Source organism: Aethalodelphis obliquidens, unplaced genomic scaffold, assembly GCF_003676395.1.
Source record: "Aethalodelphis obliquidens isolate GAN/ISIS:26980383/991018 unplaced genomic scaffold, ASM367639v1 scaffold2, whole genome shotgun sequence".
Classification (NCBI taxonomy): Eukaryota; Metazoa; Chordata; class Mammalia; order Artiodactyla; family Delphinidae; genus Aethalodelphis; species Aethalodelphis obliquidens.
In genome coordinates this window covers 86,498,061-86,513,571 of record NW_020837946.1, presented here as the reverse complement: position 1 = coordinate 86,513,571, position 15,511 = coordinate 86,498,061, and the positions used below count along the sequence as shown (strand labels likewise).

At 33.5% G+C, this 15,511-nt stretch overlaps 1 protein-coding gene across 2 annotated transcripts in view; it reads left to right on the top strand.

Moving 5' to 3' along the window:
- The window catches only part of KYNU (kynureninase), a 90,260-nt gene that overhangs the window by 70,240 nt on the left and 4,509 nt on the right, over positions 1-15,511 (top strand). For both annotated transcript variants that reach the window (XM_027131927.1, XM_027131921.1), the window contains 2 exons: positions 9,895-9,947; positions 11,809-11,894. In XM_027131927.1, coding sequence (XP_026987728.1) covers positions 9,895-9,947; positions 11,809-11,894 — 139 coding nt within the window. The remainder of the gene's footprint in view (positions 1-9,894; positions 9,948-11,808; positions 11,895-15,511) is intronic.

The window sequence follows — 15,511 nt, the reverse complement described above, 5'->3', positions numbered from 1 at the left end:
TATGATTTATGAGCTTGTGATAATAGCTACTTATAAGCTAATTTAATGGTTTTTAATTTTACTGCATTAGCTTTAGAATATTTGTCTTTAGAATTCATGCCACGATTTCATTTATATTACATTTCTTTTGTGTTTTGATTTTCCCTTTCCTGCATTCCAAGTGGTGGAGTCTTAAAATGAATTTAATTTTCCCCTAGGTTCTTAGAAATGTATTTTGAGTTTGAATAAATATTCTTTGAAATAATCATTTCTTTATTTGACTTTAAACAGCCCCCATTCCATCTGTCAAGACTTCAAGGTGTAATATATGATCGATACACATACTCAGATTCATTAAATTAGATACCTAGGTCCATGCATTTTGAAGAAAAGAAACTGACTACAGTGATTATGAAAGGACAGAGTCAAAAAACTTTTTTTTTGAGGAAGGAAAAACATTGTGTATAAAAAAATGTGGCTGTCATCTAGCCTGGCATTTTGCCAGGTCAGAACCTTAAGCGTAGTATTTAAGTAATCTAAGGAATATTGGGGTTTTTTTAGACTCTTTGATGAATTTAAAAAAAAAAAAAAAAGACTGCCCAGGCGATTTTGCATGTGTTTGTGAATATACTTGGTCATGATGGTCTATACCTGTATTTGGGCTTCAAGGACTAATAGCTGTATTATCTTCAACTAATTTTTTTTTTTAATTAATTTTTTTGGCCACCAACGTGAGGCATGTGGGATCTTAGTTCCCCGACCAGGGATGGAACACACACCCCTGACAGTCGAAGCAGAGTCTTAACCGCTGGACTGCCAGAGAATTCCCCTATCTTTGACTATTTATCCAGCATCTTGGAACCTCAATTTTCTCATCTGTTTAATGAGGATGATAATAATATCTACATCACAGGATTCTTTTGAAGATTGATTGTTTAGAACAATGTTTGATTCATAATGAAATCTCAATTAACATTTGTTTTTGTTGCTCTCAAAATTAATAAAACAACTACAAGAACCTAAATCAGGACGAACCCACAAAATCAAATCAAATTCTTTTGAGTATTTTTACAAGATCTTTGCTTGATGTTTGAGGAGTCAGTAACCTGGTTTCACGTTGTTCACTTTCCAGCATTGGAAAATAATATGGGGAAAAGACTTTATCTTTTTAACATACTATTTTAATAAACAGAATTCTTTTTCCTTTTCTTATTTAAATTAACAATGATTTTCAAAATTTTAATCTAGTTATGGTAAAAGTTATATTAGTATGGGCTCTTATATTAACATATATCATTGATGTTATTTATCATGAAAATATCATGAAAAATGTCAGGAGTTAAAGAAGAGATTCTAAGATCCTTTTACTTTACAAGGAATTATGGGTAAAAATAAATTTTAATAAGATAAAAATGTCACTCTCTTGTTGTAACACCCCATTTAAATTATTAATTTTTATCAAGTGAAAGTATAGAGCAATTAATTTTAGAAAGTTGTAATTATTTCCAGAAGAAATAATATTTAGAATTTCATTAAGATTATAGATACCACAAATGATTAAAAGAATATGGTAATTATTAATCTTTTATATCAGAATAAAGACATAGAGGAAGAAAAGCATCACATGAAAATCAGTGAGAGTTTGGGACAATTAACCACTACTGGCTTCAGGACTTTGAAGCACATACAACATGGAATAGCTCCTCTATCCTCTGTTTTCATAACTGTAAGAGTATTTGTACTATGATTTGTTGAGTTGTTTTGATGAAAAATTTCAAGTAATTGCTTTGGTAACAGAGTTCAGTTATGTCACTGTCACATCTAGATATTAGACTTTACTGCCATATATATTATCCTCCTGCTCTGGAGCACTCTCACCCAATTTACTACTACTTGTTAGGGAATTATGGTATAAATAGCCTCTATTGAAGAGCCCTGTTTTCTTTCTTCTGTTTCTCCTACTCTACTTTCCTTCTCTTAATGAGTTCAATATTCACGTTGATGAAACTGAAACTTCTTACCTTTTGAGTCTCTAATTTCATTTCTTTCAGGGTTTCAATCCACTCAATGTCTCACTCCTAACAGAATCTGTCAGCAACTCTGTCTTCCTTAGCTCTTATTTAACATCAGACATCTAGGTTTGAGTCCATTTTCCCTCTCTCAATTCTTTCTACTTTGCTATGTCACCTGAATCCATTCTTCTTGAGGAAGAGACACAGGTCCCACCCACAATTCTTAATTGTGAGCCACATAAAGGCATGAACACCAGGAGTCAGAGATGGGGGGCTACCCACCCACCCTTTGTTGAATTAATATTTGTTTAATTAGTTTCTACCCCGAGTCACACCCACACCCAATAGACTTTAAGCTCTTTGTGGGCAGGAACCATTTCTAGTACAGCTCACTGTACTATTTCTATCTCTTGCTTCTATCAAGGTGTCTCAACTATTTTTGAAGAATTATAGAGTGAAATATAGGAAAACTCTAATAAGCTTGATAAAAGAAAGGTAATTTAATTAGTCACATAAATGATAGAAATAGAGTCCCTTATAACAAGCATCAACTTTACTCTAACTTCACACTAATTTCCATTAAACTACTTTATTTTACCTGAGTCTACTTTTAGCATCTGCTCTTCTACTCAGCTTCCAGGGACTGACCATCTCAGCTTCTATTTGCTTATTGGTGTGTTAAGATACTTGCTTTGAACCCCCTCCTTCAACTTCCTTCTGATGATGCTATATCAACCACAGCTTCTCACTGTGGGTCAGTGTTTCTGCTCACTTACTGGGCAGGATGTGGGCTTAACTAGCTACATTCCTTTAGATGATCACTCAAACTCTGTAAGCCTTACTTTTCTCAAATATAAAATGATGGAAACAATACCAACCTCAGAATGTTGTTGCAAAGATTAATAAGTAAGATGACATGAAACGATCTTGCCCATTTTCCAGCAAACATATCTTTGTTTCTGCCCTTTTTTTCCCTTAGCAGTTCAATATGCAAAAGCTTTGCCCAACCATGCCTTTTGAATAGGATTTCCTGTTGGCATAAGAACAAGCAATTTGATTTGATAGATCACTCCAAAATGTTCTATAGGATTATATAATTTCCATCCAGAAGTGACATAGATGTGGTGGCTAGGGGTGATGGATGGCAAACAATTAGAATCTCCAATGCGGCTGGCCCAGAGGTTAGTCTCCCAGTATCTTTTGTACTAAGCCATTGGATAGAAAAATATAATCTCTTTAGTGAATAAATTCAAAAGAAGCATATTATCATCAAATAATGAGGCAACTCAGAAAAAATTACAATATCATATTTGTACTTTTTCAGATAAAAAGTTAAAGTACTTTTATGGACTCAGTAAATAAAGCATATAAAATGATGCCTTGACCTCAGTTATAGACTCAGGTCCAAGTACTTTTTCCCCTAAAGAAGAAAACTTTTTCCCTCCGTGTATTTACTTGTTCCTTTTATATTTGGGCTATGAACGTGCCATCAGTACTTTTAAGCATGAACTATAATTTCCTCCTATGATACCACGTCCATATCTAGGTCTTTGATGGTATCTTTGGATACCATGTATCTAGGTCTTTGATGTTTCTGTCAGATATGCCCAGCAATCATAACTCATACTCCTGAATTTTTAATAGCACTCCACAAACAGAAATGATAAATACCTAGTCTTTTTAATGAATACACAAAAATGAAGGAAAAGTTGCTAAATAAGAAAAAAAGTATTGAAGTACTCTCCCAATTTTTATTTTAAACCTGTTGAAAAAAGATGGAAAAAAAAATTCCCAGTTTTCCATTACCCTGTCTCATAGCCACTGTATTTGCCTCAGATTTTTAAAAAAGAAAATGCCAAGAGGAAAATTTTGAATCCGTTTCCAAAGAAAGCATCACGTGCAAAAGGGCTCATACATTATTTTTTTGATTTGTAACTATAGAAGAAATCATTCTCTTTAACAAACTGTAGTATTTTTCTTCTCTTTCAAAAGATAGAAATAACATAAAAAAATAGTAAATGCCTCTGTACTAAATGATAATGAATGAATCTAATTCATTCAGGCTAGAACTCCTTTCTTTATTCCTCTTTTTTTTATGCAAACATAATCTTAGCCTCAATAGAAAAGGTGATACTGAGTTCCCCTCAGTACCCAGCACAGTTCTATGCCTGCTGAAAGAATGGGTTTTCAATAAATATACACCATGATAAATATAAGTACCTCAAATAAACAATTACATTGTACACTGATTTGTTTTCTCACTCAATTTAACTCATCCATATAGCTCAGTTATGTGTTCAGATTAACTAAAGAAAGGTTCTGATTCTGGATATTTAATACAAAAACATATGAGAACTTTGATAAACATACTTTTCATTTTATAATTGATTTCAGTTGTCATCAGAAATTTAATAATTTTTTAGTAAGTTACATATGTAAATGTCACCAGACCATAAACTTAGGTGGACAAATAATTTTCTTTTCTTTATTTTCATCTATCAACTCATTTGATTCAGGAAATTCAGTCTTATAACTTTGAGGTATACTTAGTGACTTTTCTCAGTAAATTCAGAATTTAAGCTCTGTCAGTTCAGAGTTCTTTTCTTGTCCTTCTCTCCTTAGGATGGCATCTAAGGTTGCACGATGGGTGACGTACAGAGTGCCCAGACATAGATAAAGGAGAGGCATCTTGTCTATAGCCATCTCCTGGAATCCATTAAAATGCACCTGGCACTCCCTTGGTCATCTGCTCCCATTACTGCTACATCCTCCAAGATGTCTGTGGAGCTACCATGACCCTATGCCCTTTATCTCAAGCTCCAATGGGGATGCTGACTTTCTCAGTCACTTCGATTTCCTTCTCTGGGGAAACAGGAATTTCAGGATACTCTCTTGGGTCTCTTGGGTTAGTATGATCCTAGATTATAAATGGAGGTGCTATCACAGGCCCTTCTGCTAACCTTTTTTGTATGAAGATTATGGCACCAACCTAGCATAGAGGGATTCTTACAAACCCTTTGGATTGCCACGTAGGACTGAGGGAACATGGCTCAGGAATTTCGTATCATTAGATCCTCCCAAACATATCTGGAATTCCCACTGACCTCTCAAGCATCCCAACTCCCATCCCCTAGAACTTAACTGGGGGTAGGGAGTGCAGCCCAGCTCTGTATTAGGAATATGAATCTAGTCTTTCTATTTTCCTTTCTGAAGCTTCCCATTCCTCAGCACTCACAAAGGTCATTTGATTCATGGGTTAGATTTATTATTCTCTTTTCTTTTTGCTGCTTACAGCATAAACTTTATGATAGGCTATTATATGAGAAACTTGATAATTAGAATTCCAAAATGTCTATCTACTGCAAGTCAAAAGCCTTGGCTTTTAAAGACTACTGACTCTGCTGTAAGTTTCAATAGCTTGTTTTGAACTCAAAGCTAAAAGGAGTATACATCTTTTGGTGCTCTCCACTTAACAAATGACCCTGAAGCAATAAAATTTATTGATTCATTGTGGAGAAGAAAGTTTTAGAAAATTATTTGCAAATGATGAGAAAATTTTTAATTAATACCTTCAAAGTTTTTTTTTACCACCCCAAACATTTTTTTCCAAACAATATTATGTCAGTAGTTGTCCCTGAAGCCATAGATTTTTCAAGTCAAGAGAAACTGGCAATTAATATGTGACTAAAAATATCATACATAGCAGGAGCAGAACCCAAACTGGATCATCAGTTTTCTAATAAGTTTTAGAGCTTTATTCTGGAAAAATCATTTGAAAACAATTCTGAAGTTGAATATTAAGTCTACACCTAGAAATTTAGTAAACTCAATAAAAAAATCAGCAGAATTCATTTAAAGTCAAACAGTATAACACACACAAAAATATAAAAGTTGAAAAGGGAGGTGGTGTGAAATTTGCCCTCATAATCTTCATATATGCTGGGCCTTTGAATATGCTATCTGACTATCTGGAACACTTTTTCCTTCCTCTTTTGCTGAAATATACTCATTCTTCTGCTCAGCTTCCTCGTCAAAGCCTCCCCTGACCATCACCACACTAGTCAGTTGCCCGAACTCATGCTTCTCCTAACAATCTTTTACCATTCGTCACACATCCACATTACACACACTCTTCTACAAACACTAGGAGACAAGTCTCTGATCTCATGAGCTTACATTCTAGTTGGGGGAGAAAAATGAAGATAAGCAAGATAATTATCAAGTTCATAAAAGATACTACATGTTCTATTGTATATCTTTATTTTTTGGTTTCTTATCTCTTGCAATCATTCCATTTCAGGACCCAGAACTCATTCTCATTCACTTTTGATATTATGACTATGTGATATTTTATAATATAAATTTAGCATAATTTATAAAACTAGTCTTTTATTGAAGGAAGTTTAGGTTATTTTCAATCTTGGACTATTACTAAAAGGGAGGCAATGGCTACACTTATACATAATTCACTTCATACTTGTACAAGTTCTACTGGAGAAAAAACTCCCAGAATTGAATTTGCCAGGTCAAAGAATACATGTATTTGTAAATTTTATAGCTGTTACTCATTTGTTTTCTAGAGGGGTGCATCAATAATACATATTCCCACAATAATACATGAGCGTTACTTATAAAACATGTTAATACTAAAAGAGTCCTTAATAAAACTTTGGAATTTTTTCTAATCTAAGAGGACAGCAAATGTATCTCAATGTAGCTTTCATTTGTATTTTTCTTATCATTAGTTAAGTGGAGAGTTTTTTGGGTTTTTTTTTTGGTGTACGCGGGCCTCTCACTGTTGTGGCCTCTCCCGTTGTGGAGCACAGGCTCCGGACGCGCAGGCTCAGCGGCCATGGCTCACGGGCCCAGCCGCTCTGCGGCATGTGGGATCTTCCCGGACCGGGGCACGAATCCGCGTCCCCTGCATCGGCAGGCGGACTCTCAACCACTGCGCCACCAGGGAAGCCCTATCTCTAGATATTTTTATACTACAAAGATTAACCTCTTGTGACGTAAGTTGCAAATATCACTTGATAGAACTTTCTCTTATGACTCATTGGTCTATGGAGATGATTCTATAACTTTCTCTTCAGCTTTATTAATATGATGAATGGTAGATTAATTGATTTGTTAACACAGTTCCACATTGTTTTCATTTTGAATTTTTATAATATAGTAATATTTTATCATAGCTGTTATGTCATAGCTGTTATGTCATAGCTGTTATGTTGTAGCTGTTATGTCAATGTCATAGCTGTTATTTTTTAGGGATTTTTAAATATTATTTGTTTTTCCATATGGCATTAGAATCAGCTTGCAAGTACCAAATGAAAATAAAATCTGTTTGTATATTTTACTGGGGTTATATAAATTTATACATCAATTTGAGGAGAACTGACTTTTTCTTTTTTAATAAATTTATTTATTTATTTGTTTATTTTTGGCTGTGTTGGGTCTTCTTTGCTGCACACAAGGCTTTCTCTAGTTGGGTGGCGATGGGGGGCTACTCTTTGTTGCGGTGCGTGGGCTTCTCATTGCAGTGGCTTATCTTGCTGTGGAGCACAGGTTCTAGGCACACAGGCTTCAGTGGTTGTGGCTCACAGGCTCAATAGTTGTAGCACATGGGCTTAGTTGCTCCGCAGCACGTGGGATCTTCCTGGACCAGGGCTCAAACCCATGTCCCCTGCATTGGCAGGCAGATTCTTAACCAATGCACCACCAGGGAAGTCCTATTGTTTTTCCTGATGTTGAAAATTATTCAAGTCTTTTTGCTCTTGTTCAGATTCAGAAGTATTTAAACTTTTTTATGTAGGTCTGGAATATCTCTTATTATTATATCAGCTTGTTGAAATTGTAAACTTCAGATATTTAGTTCTCATATTAATTTTGTACCAGATTACCATACTAAATTATCTTTTTGTTCATACCAGCTACAAAATTGTATAATTTGAAAGTAGTGACAATTTACTACCTCTTTTTTCAATTATTATAACTGTAAAATCTTAGTACTAATGAAAGTACCTTTGGTGTTTCTCCATTTCATCTAAGTTTGACTTGGATGTGAATAAAGAAAAAATTAAAAATTTTAACATTTTGGCCATAATTACATATAAATGCATGCAATATATTTTATCCTAAAATTGGAAACATAGTTTAAATATTGTTATCTCTATTTTATTCTTTTTGAATATACATTCTTTCAAATATGATTTTTATAATGGCTACATAATATTCCATCATATAAAAGTTGTATAATTTATTTTATTGTTTCTCTGTTACAAGATATTGGGGTTGCTGTGACACTGTAAATAGTATTGTGTTCACTGTCCTAGCACACACATCTTAGCGTACTACAAATAGTGTAATTTGTAATAGTGTAATAGTCCTTTAGATAAACTGGAACAAGTAAAAGTACTGGGACAGAAAACTATACAATATTTAATTTATATTTTCAAACTGTACTCCATAAAGGCTTTATTACTTACATATTCATTATTAGACAAAGAGCTTATTTCCTTTTTACTAAATCCTTGATGCAAATAGAGATATAAATTTTAAATGACTTTGCCAATTTGATATGTGAAGCATGGTCTGATCTTCTTGTTTTTTCATATTTTTAATTATTACTGAGATTGAGGGGTTTTTTTTCCCCCCAGAATTCATGGGGCATATGCATTTCTCCTTTTATAAATGCCTTGTCCATTCTTCGTGGCTGTGTGGTTTTGGGGGCACTGCCCTTTCTCTGATGAAAAAACTCTTGGTGAAAACTCTTTTAAATGTGGCAAACAGCTTCCTTCTCCCCATCATTGGTTTTTCTTTTGGTTTTTCATTTGTTTTTTCTTTGTAATACAGAATTTGAAATGTGTCTGAATATATAGATATGTTCCTTTATATTTTCTTTGGTTTTCATAGTTAGAAAATTTTCTCTTAAGAATCATATAAATATAGGAACATATTTTCTTCATCTCTGCATTTTTTGGAATGTTACAATTATCACTTACTAAATTGTTGTATGATCTGAGGACTGTTTTTTATATTTTCTGCCCTGTTCCATTTGTCTCCCTGATGCTTCTTTTAATAGTATTGTGCTCATTCATTTAATGAATTTCATAATACGCTATATAATAAAGAGCATATTCACCTTTATACTCTTCTATTTCAAAATTTATTATTTTCACTCATATATTCTATATAAACTTAACAACATTTTGCCAAATCCAAAAACAACATACTTGGAATTTTTAATTTTGGCAGTATTAAAACTAGCAATTTATTTAGGAAGAATTGATTATCAGGAATATTGCATTTCTCTTTCTCAAATTTTATATTTTTCTTTAGAGATTTTGTATTTTTTTTATCTAATAAGCACACACACATACATATGATTTTTCCTATATATACTGTATTTTATATCTGGCTAATTAACATTCTTATTAAAATCTGAAAGTAACAATTTCTTTAGAAAATTATTTAAAATTTTTCAAAAATTATATAGGTTATTTTTATGCCATTTCTCCTTAGAGAGCTTACTGCAAGAAAAATACATTATTGTATTAATCATTTTTTTTTGGAGCTTTCTTTTCACCTTTGTTTTAAAATCTAAAAAAAACAACATTTTTGCTCATTTTATTTAATTTTAAATAAGAACAAGGTCATTAAGTACAGGTCTCCAGATGATTTAACTTTGCAAAGGTAATACAACTAATAAGAATAAATTGATTTTATACTCAATCTCAAGAAGGTTATAAATATTAATTCCCTTATGATATCATATAGTATTTATATGCTTAAGTATCTGATGACTCGTATCACAAATGATTTTAAAATGCAGGCCCTAGAGTCCTATATTAATTGTGACTATTTTTATAGACCAAAATATCAAATGTTATTATTTATGTTTCAGGTTAGTGGGATGGTTTGGCCATGAATTAAGCACCAGATTTAAGATGGATAACAGTAAGTGTATTCAATTTTACTTCACAAGTCACTTTGTCTTAACTTTATTTCAATTTTTGTCTGTCTTTGTATGATATGTAATATACATGCCTCATGGAGAGTGCACTTTGAAAATGCCACTGAGAATTCTTAAAATAAGAAATGACATTTCTTCAGTGTAAGACTAAGTGTTCATAGATTTTAGCATGATTTTGAGCCTATCCTTTTGTAGGGAAATAAGAAGAAGTGAAATCTAAAGTACTCAGATCTCATCAATATGGAGTACCTAAAACATCAGGCAGGGAAAACAGGAAGGAATTGTTGGCTTGGAGTCAGACCCAGAGAGACTTAGGTATCAAACCCACTTTGCTGCTTCATAGTTTTGTGATGTTGCACATAATTATCATTTTGGATTTTTGGGGTTTTTTCCTCACATATCTAATGTGAATAATAATAATTATTTCAGGGTTTCGTTTGAGGGCAGGACACATTCTAAGCTATAAACCAAGTAGCATACTATTTAATAAATGTTCATTTTTATCCCTCTATTTTCCCAAATATCCTTCTTTTGTGGCTTTCACCACATACCAAATAGTAACCCCAATGGGTAGAAATGAAAGTACACCATGAACAGGGAGTTATCAAATTGCACTATTTCTTTTTCCTGACTGACTTTATTCTTCCATCACATGGGATACAGAGAACTTCCTAAATGTGAGAATTAAACTTAAATTTGATCCTTCAGACTGCTTCCAACCCTGAGATAGGATTTTAAATATATTCACATTTGTACCAACCAAGATGCAAAGAATAAAGATGGGCTCTTCAGTCATATCAGGAAAGCTGTGTTTTATCTTGGCTGCTGAAATAATGAACTGTTATTATGCCAGTTATTTAAATTGTTTGTAGTGGGTTTTCTTATCTGTAAATGAGGGAGCTGGATTAGATCGGGGTGGACAAAAGTTTTCTGTGAAGGGTCAGATTGGAGATATGCTAAGTTTTGGGGGCTATGCTGTTTCTGTGGTAAATACATAACTCTGCCATTGTGGTGCTAAAGCAGCCACAAAAATACATAAATGAATGAATGTGGCTACGTTCCAATAAAACTTTATTTACAAAAACAAGTGGTGGGCCAGATTTGACCCACAGGATATAGTTTGACTAGCCTTAATTAGATGCATCTCTAAAGACCCAGAAAATTCTCTCACTCTTAGTCAGTATTAGTTTTTAACTTTATCTCTAACTAGCAGTTTTAACTCTTGGATTTAACTTGCAACTATTCAATCTAATTAATTATAATTAGGATAATGTCTGATATTAATTTACCTTTTTAATATATCATACTTAGGCAGATCATTTTTTTTAAAGCCTTTTTTTTTCTTCTTTCCCAAGAGAAGTTACTTGACCTAGTAATCCTAATGTTAAAAGTCACCTTCCTAGGTCATTTCATTTATATTTCTGCCTTTGGGTGACATTACAATTACAAATCATTCGAATATTGATATCTTCCCCTTGTTGACCTGGTTTCATAATAGAAAGGCAAAGCATGGAGCAGAACAAGGAATGCTGGCTGGGGATGAGAGGGCAGAGGATGGGGTGCCAAAAATCTTCTAGATGACATTATGTTTGTCTTGTGTCTAAGGGCTCTAATTTTTGGTAGGCTGCTATGAAGGTGGGGGCAGAGGAGATGGAAGTTGTAGGTGAAGGAGAAATATGCCGGTGTTTTAGGTCCATGGCGTTTCTCTTAAATATCTCAGAAATCTCAGGAAGAAAAGTTTTTAAGTCTTATATTTTTCCTCTCTATTTTACTGTCATAAAAAAATCCATAAAGGATACCTTTTTAGGCACATTCTATAAAAATGACACGATATTAATTTTTCAGAACTGCAGTTAATCCCTGGGGTCAATGGATTCCGAATTTCAAATCCTCCCATTCTATTGGTCTGTTCCTTACATGCTAGTTTAGAGGTAAGTGATCTATGCTTCAGCCTTCCCACATCTTTACCTTTCTCTTTACCTGAGACATGTTGTTTATCTGCTAATCAGCTAGATTAATATGCAATGTGCATAAACAATGGAGGAAGGGCAGGGTTCTCCATTAGGACAGTGACTGTGTGCTAATGTCACTTTTTATTTATATATTCAGCTCCCAACCCAAGGCTTGGCACACTTAATAAATGTTCAATGAAACTTACATGGGGTGACATATTTTTAGTTCCACTTAGAATTTGTGTGAACCTGAATAAGTTATTTAATCTTCTACTGGTCTCTCTCTATACAAAACAAACATGCAATATTTAAGTCTTGATTAATTCACTCATTCAAACACTTACTTATTAAGAAATTATTGTGTGCTGGACGATGTTGTGATTACTGGGGACTCTGTTTCTTCTAGTTCTGTGAGTCAATGAACTGACAAACTGCCATGTGACAAAACTATAGGAAGACTTCAGGGGGTTGGGGAGAGTATGAATAGTCAGAGTAAACCAAAGATGAGTAAGGTTGTCCCATGAGGTAGGGCGGATTTTCTTTTTCCTCACTGGGGTTTCTATAACATTATATCCATGTTTAATTTCTACTATTATTGGCTCAATATTTTTCTTTAAGTTCATTCATGCTTCTACTTAAAATTAGTCTCACCCTAAATAATAGGGTACTTACCTATATCTATTCATTTTTACGCACATATAATGCATATATATATGTCTCCTAACTAATTATTTGGATATTGGATATTCATTAATTTCAGATTAAGACTAAATTTATCTAAGTAAATATATATTGTTAATAATTATATCTATATAATAATAGTATTAATACATATATTAAGGCAATATATACATACATTTAAGTAAAATATGTTTTAAGTAAATATACATATGTTTCCAATAGAGATTTTAAATATACAGATATTCAAATAAAATTTTGATTTTCTGTTTTTTTTTAAATTGAAAGCCTCCTAAAATCATCTAGGTTTAGGAAATTCTACTGTGGCGTATTCTGGCATAAGTGACCGGATAAAGACTTCCAAAATCTCTTCCAAACTTAAAATTCTAGAATTATGTGAGCATTCACAGCAGCTTCTCATTTTGGCCACTGGACAGCAGCGTCAAGTTCCGCTGTTTTTATACAGCTTCACCACTAGATAGTAGTAATCAACTCATTTCATTTCATCCCAATTTAAAGAGCACATACTCGGTATGACCACTAGATGGAGCTTGTGCTGTTTTCACTTTTGGGCAGGTTTTTTTTTTTTTTTTTTTTTTTTTAAGTTGAAATAGACCCAGTAACAAGATTTCACAGGCAGTGATACATATTTTAAAAAATCTTTTTAAGGGGGGGTGATGAAATCTACTCGGCAAATCAAATAATGATATTTGATTTGCTTTCAAAATATCCAACCTGAGGAACACTTCCGTTAAACATTTTTATTTTATTTTATTTTATTCTATTCTATTTTATTTTATTTTTTTGGCTGCATTGGGTGTTTGTTGCTGCGAACCGACTTTCCTCTAGTTGCGGCGAGCCAGGGCTACTCTTTGATGCAGCACGCGGGCTTCTCATTGCGGTGGCTTCCCTGGTTGCGGAGCACAGGCCCTAGGCATGCAGGCTTCAGTAGTCGCAGCATGCGGGCTCAGTTGTTGCAGTGCATGGGTTCAGTAGTTGTGGCGCAAGGGCTCAGTAGTTGTGGCTTGTGGGCTCTAGAGCGCAGGCTCAGTAGTTGTGGCACACAGGCTTAGCTGCTCTGCAGCATGTGGGATCTTCCCGGACCAGGGATCGAACCCGTTTCCCTTGCATTGGCAGGTGGATTCTTAACCACTGAGCACCAGGGATGTCCCCCGTTAAACATTTTAAAAGAAGATAACGTTTTGCTTATTTTGAAAGTTTATATCAGGGAGAAGATGAATTATAGTAAGAAAAAACAAGGCACCAAGGAATACCTTAGGAAAACCTAGTACTTAAAGTTTCCTCTGATTTTATCTTTGCAAATGACTTCCTAGCCGTATCTAGAAAATGTCTTTTAGACACTATCACTTTGGTATTCTCTGCAGTGGACTGACTGTTCTTCAGTATTCACCTCTTCTGCCACAGGAAGTCTTATTCCTATTTTCCCTACCAATAGTTTTCTTCCACACTGTATTATAGTCACCTAGACATGGTTTCTATTCTCAGCTGGAATCTGAAGACTGATTTATCTTCTCCTTTAATATCTAAACTTAAACCTGAGAAAAAGACTCTAAATGCCACAGAAGAGGTATGTACACTGCTCTGGAGCTTCTTATCACTTAAGTGTTTCTCTGCATCCTCTTGGAGATATCTTATTAAATCATTCACTGTCGAGGCTATGTTCTAACCAAAATTATCTTTAAGTAATCAAACCTTGTGTTAAAGAAGGTGTTTTCGAAATTCTTGCTTCCTATTATAAATTACAAAATTCTGAAATTACAAAATAATACGTTTCATTGTTTCCCATTCTCTACTTAACTGTTAAAACACTGTACCTTCTAGATGTTTCTGAGTTTGCCATGTGTCAGTGAATTAACCTATTCAGTACTTACCTAATTTATTTAAAAGTTACACATATAGGAGACACGTAGCTGAAGTTTGAGTAAATGAAAGAAATAAATACATGAATCAAGCTACCTTTCTTTGTTATCTCTACTTCCCTTTCAAAAAATATTCTTACACAGTCAAATGCCAACCGAAGAAGAGATTCTATACTTAAGAATCAATGTACATGGATATGATTTCGGATTTGCAATACACAGAATTTTTAAAAAAGATTAATTATGGCTTTGTTCACAATTAATGTGTATTTGATTGATTGATGGATACCATGAAAAATAGCACCTTATAATTAGTTTCAAACTGTTTCTTCATAGTGCTGCCTATTTAATCTTTTGTACAATAATTTAAAAAATATTGTGGATCAAGAGAAAGAGCAATAAGGTAGGAAGCAGGAGGCAAATACTCTATCCCTCACTGGGACACTAAGTGTGACCTTCAACAAGTGACAACTCCTCTTGAATTCATTTGCCTCAATTTTTTAATGAAGACGTTTGGACCAGATTTGGACTTCGGAGGTCACCTCAACCTTCTAATTACTAACTTGAAATTAAACAATACTTATATTGTATTTTGAAGGGTCATATTTCTATGTAGTGATAGGTAGACAATTTTAGACTTTTTCAGTACATAAATATATAATTAAATAGCTTAAATATATAAAATTAGAGCATTCAATTAAAATACAGGGCAAGTCAGAAGAAATGTACTCTGTCTTTCCTCAGAGTTATTAGGGAGCCAATTTTAAGAATTTAAGAATTGAAAACATCATGCTATACTTATTTTTCCTATTTAAACATAACTAACTTTTCTAGCTTTGCATTTATTTTAGTTAGCAAGAAAACTCACCCAAATAGTGGAAACTCTGCCAAGAATTCTGTTATAAGCTGAATATTTTCAAACTACACTTTTCATTTTTCCTAATTAAAAAAAAAAATTATTCCACAGTACTGAAAGCATGAAAATAATGAGAAGCAAAAAAAAAAAAAAAAGGGACATTTATTCTACTTCACTGTTAA